Consider the following 4,515-nt stretch of genomic DNA (forward strand, 5'->3'; position numbering starts at 1 on the left):
AGGTGAGACAGGTGAGAGGTGAGACAGGTGAGAGGTGAGACAGAGAGGTGAGACAGGTGAGAGGTGAGACAGGTGAGACAGGTGAGACAGGTGAGAGGTGAGACAGGTGAGACAGGTGAGAGGTGAGACAGGTGAGAGGTGAGACAGAGACAGGTGAGAGGTGAGACAGGTGAGAGGTGAGACAGGTGAGACAGGTGAGAGGAACAGGCACAGGTGATCTCCAGGGTGCTCTCCTCCACCGTGCGCTCGCTGATCAGGCTGCAGGTACGGACAGGTGAGATACCGGTGAGACAGGTAACATAAAGACACATGAGACAGGTGAGAGACAGGTGAGACCGCTGAGACAAGCGCGACAGGTAACACAACCCAGAAAGGTGACACAGGTGACACAGGTGAGCTGCAGGCGCTGCAGCTGGGGCTGTAACCCGCCAACAACCACACAGGTGAGCTCCAGGTGAGCTCCAGGCACTCACCTGAGCCCCCAGGTGAACCCTCACCTACCCGGGTGCTACAGGTGAGCTCCTCACCCCTGAACACCTGCACAGGTGAGCTCCTCACCCCCAAACACCTGCACAGGTGAGCTCCTGACCCCCAAACACCTGCCCAGGTGAGCTCCTGACCCCCTAACACCTGCACAGGTGAGGCTGTAACCCCCAAACACCTGCACAGGTGAGGCTGTAACCCCCAAACACCCGCACAGGTTGCCCAGGTGAGGCTGTAACCCCCAAACACCTGCCCAGGTGAGGCTGTACCTGGCACAGAACCCCCCCGGCGCGCTCACCTGTAGATGTGGACGTCGCGGGTCTGGCCGATGCGGTGACACCTGTCCTGGGCCTGCCCAGGTACCCAAACCACCCCAAACACCTGCACAGGTACCCAAACCACCCCAAACACCTGCACAGGTGAGGCTGTAACCCCCAAATAACCACACAGGTGAGGCTGTAACCCCCAAATAACCACACAGGTGAGGCTGTAACCCCCAAATAACCACACAGGTGAGGCTGTAACCCCCAAATAACCACACAGGTGAGGCTGTAACCCCCAAACACCTGCCCAGGTGAGGCTGTAACTCCCAAACACCTGCCCAGGTGAGCTCCTGACCCCCAAACACCTGCACAGGTGAGGCTGAAACCCCCAAACACCTGCACAGGTGTGGCTGTACTCCCCAAACACCTGCCCAGGTGAGGCTGTAACCCCCAAACACCTGCCCAGGTGAGGCTGTACCTGGCACAGAACCCCCCAGGTGAGTCCCAGGTGCGCTCACCTGTAGATGTGGACGTCGCGGGTCTGGCCGATGCGGTGACACCTGTCCTGGGCCTGCGCGTCCATGGTGGGGTTCCAGTCCGAGTCGTAGAACACCACGGTGTCGGCCCCGGCCAGGTTGACGCCGACGCCGCCCGAGCGCGTCGACAGGATGAAGCAGAAGATTCGCTTGTCGGCGTTGAAGCGCTCCATCAGCGCCTGCGGGACGCACAGGTGAGGGCGCGGCGCACCTGGCCGGCCAGGGGAGGGGACGGGGAGAGGCTTTGGGGCGTGAAAAACTGGGGGGAAGGAGGGATTGGCACACCTGGGCACACCTGGGCAACCTGGGGCACACCTGGGGCACACCTGGGAGGGACCTTGGGGCACTCAGGAGCTCACCTGAGATACCTGGGGCACACCTGGGAGTGACCCTGGAACACCTGGGAGGGAGCTCAGGGCACTCGGGAGCTCACCCGGGATACCACCTGAGACACCTGGGTCTCATCTGGGAGTGACACTGGAGCACCTGGGAGGGAGCTTGGGGCACTCAGGAGCTCACCTGAGATACCTGGGGCACACCTGAGACACCTGGGGCACACCTGAGACACCTGGGTCTCATCTGGGAGTGACACTGGAGCACCTGGGAGGGAGCTTGGGGCACTCAGGAGCTCACCTGAGATACCTGGGGCACACCTGAGACACCTGGGGCACACCTGAGACACCTGGGTCTCATCTGGGAGTGACACTGGAGCACCTGGGAGGGAGCTTGGGGCACTCAGGAGCTCACCTGAGATACCTGGGGCACACCTGAGACACCTGGGGCACACCTGAGACACCTGGGTCTCATCTGGGAGTGACACTGGAGCACCTGGGAGGGAGCTTGGGGCACTCAGGAGCTCACCTGAGATACCTGGGGCACACCTGAGACACCTGGGGCACACCTGAGACACCTGGGTCTCATCTGGGAGTGACACTGGAGCACCTGGGAGGGAGCTTGGGGCACTCAGGAGCTCACCTGAGATACCTGGGGCACACCTGAGACACCTGGGGCACACCTGAGACACCTGGGTCTCATCTGGGAGTGACACTGGAGCACCTGGGAGGGAGCTTGGGGCACTCAGGAGCTCACCTGAGATACCTGGGGCACACCTGAGACACCTGGGGCACACCTGAGACACCTGGGTCTCATCTGGGAGTGACACTGGAGCACCTGGGAGGGAGCTTGGGGCACTCAGGAGCTCACCTGAGATACCTGGGGCACACCTGAGACACCTGGGGCACACCTGAGACACCTGGGTCTCATCTGGGAGTGACACTGGAGCACCTGGGAGGGAGCTTGGGGCACTCAGGAGCTCACCTGAGATACCTGGGGCACACCTGAGACACCTGGGGCACACCTGAGACACCTGGGTCTCATCTGGGAGTGACACTGGAGCACCTGGGAGGGAGCTTGGGGCACTCAGGAGCTCACCTGAGATACCTGGGGCACACCTGAGACACCTGGGGCACACCTGAGACACCTGGGTCTCATCTGGGAGTGACACTGGAGCACCTGGGAGGGAGCTTGGGGCACTCAGGAGCTCACCTGAGATACCTGGGGCACACCTGAGACACCTGGGGCACACCTGAGACACCTGGGTCTCATCTGGGAGTGACACTGGAGCACCTGGGAGGGAGCTTGGGGCACTCAGGAGCTCACCTGAGATACCTGGGGCACACCTGAGACACCTGGGGCACACCTGAGACACCTGGGTCTCATCTGGGAGTGACACTGGAGCACCTGGGAGGGAGCTTGGGGCACTCAGGAGCTCACCTGAGATACCTGGGGCACACCTGAGACACCTGGGGCACACCTGAGACACCTGGGTCTCATCTGGGAGTGACACTGGAGCACCTGGGAGGGAGCTTGGGGCACTCAGGAGCTCACCTGAGATACCTGGGCACACCTGAGATACCTGAGAGGGACCTTGGGGCACTCAGGAGCTCACCTGGGATACCTGGGGAACACCTGGGGCTCACCTGGGCATACCTGAGATACATGGGGCGCACGTGGGAGTGACCCTGGAGCACCTGTCTGGGAGTGACACTGGAGCACCTGGGAGGGAGCTTGGGGCACTCAGGAGCTCACCTGGGATACCTGGGGAACACCTGGGGCTCACCTGGGCATACCTGAGATACATGGGGCGCACGTGGGAGTGACCCTGGAGCACCTGGGAGGGACCTCGGGGCACTCAGGGGCTCACCTGAGACACCTGGGGCTCACCTGGGCATACCTGAGATACATGGGGCGCACGTGGGAGTGACCCTGGAGCACCTGGGAGGGACCTCGGGGCACTCAGGGGCTCACCTGAGACACCTGGGGCTCACCTGGGCATACCTGAGATACATGGGGCGCACGTGGGAGTGACCCTGGAGCACCTGGGAGGGACCTCGGGGCACTCAGGGGCTCACCTGAGACACCTGGGGCTCACCTGGGCACACCTGGGAGTGGTTTTGGGGCAGGGGGATGCAGGAAAGGGGGGGATGGGCACACCTGGAGCTCATCAGGCATTGCCCATCCATCCCTGCCCCTGTACCCAGGTGTGTGCAGATGTGCCCAGGTGTGTCCCAGGTGTGTCTAACCCTGTTCAGGTGTGTCCCAGGTGTCTCTAACCCCACCCAGGTGTGCCCAGGTGTGTCTGACCCTGCTTAGGTGTGTCCCAGATGTCTCTAACCCTGCCCAGGTGTGCCCAGGTGTGTCTAACCCTGTTCAGGTGTGCCCAGGTGTGTCTCACCTGTCTCTGCTCGACGCGGGTGGAGCCGTCCAGGCGCAGGTAGATGTGCCCGTGGAAGGTGAGGAAGCGCTCCAGCACGTCGAGCATGCGCGTCATCTGCGTGAAGATCAGCACGCGGTGCCCGCCCGCCCGCAGCCGCCGCAGCAGCACGTCCAGCGCCTGCAGCTTACCTGCGCACAGGTGGGACCGGTGAGACACGTGAGGGACAGCTGAGGACAGGTGAGGGACAGGTGGGACAGGTGGGACACGTGAGGGACACCTGGAACAGGTGAGGGACAGGTGAGACAGGTGAGGGACACCTGGAACAGGTGAGGGACAGGTGAGACAGGTGAGGGACACCTGGAACAGGTGAGGGACAGGTGAGGGACAGGTGAGAGACACCTGGGACAGGTGAGGGACAGGTGAGAAACACCTGGGGCAAGTGAGGGACACCTGGGACAGGTAGGATACAGACAGGAGGAAAAGGAAAGGAGGGACAGGTGAGGGACAGGTGAGGGAC

The 4,515-nt window shown here is 62.3% G+C and overlaps 1 protein-coding gene across 1 annotated transcript in view; it reads right to left on the bottom strand.

The window, feature by feature from the left end:
- Window positions 1-4,225, bottom strand: part of LOC121344783 (helicase SRCAP-like) — a gene marked incomplete at both ends in the record, with an annotated part of 6,366 nt that extends 2,141 nt beyond the window's left edge. Inside the window, 2 exons of the mRNA XM_041421009.1 lie at window positions 1,265-1,461; window positions 4,017-4,225. Coding sequence (XP_041276943.1) covers window positions 1,265-1,461; window positions 4,017-4,225 — 406 coding nt within the window. The remainder of the gene's footprint in view (window positions 1-1,264; window positions 1,462-4,016) is intronic.
- Window positions 4,226-4,515: the final 290 nt, after the last annotated feature.

The sequence above is a fragment of the Onychostruthus taczanowskii genome, unplaced genomic scaffold (genome assembly GCF_017590055.1).
Source record: "Onychostruthus taczanowskii isolate IOZ18803 unplaced genomic scaffold, ASM1759005v1 scaffold678, whole genome shotgun sequence".
In the NCBI taxonomy this organism is placed as follows: domain Eukaryota; kingdom Metazoa; phylum Chordata; class Aves; order Passeriformes; family Passeridae; genus Onychostruthus; species Onychostruthus taczanowskii.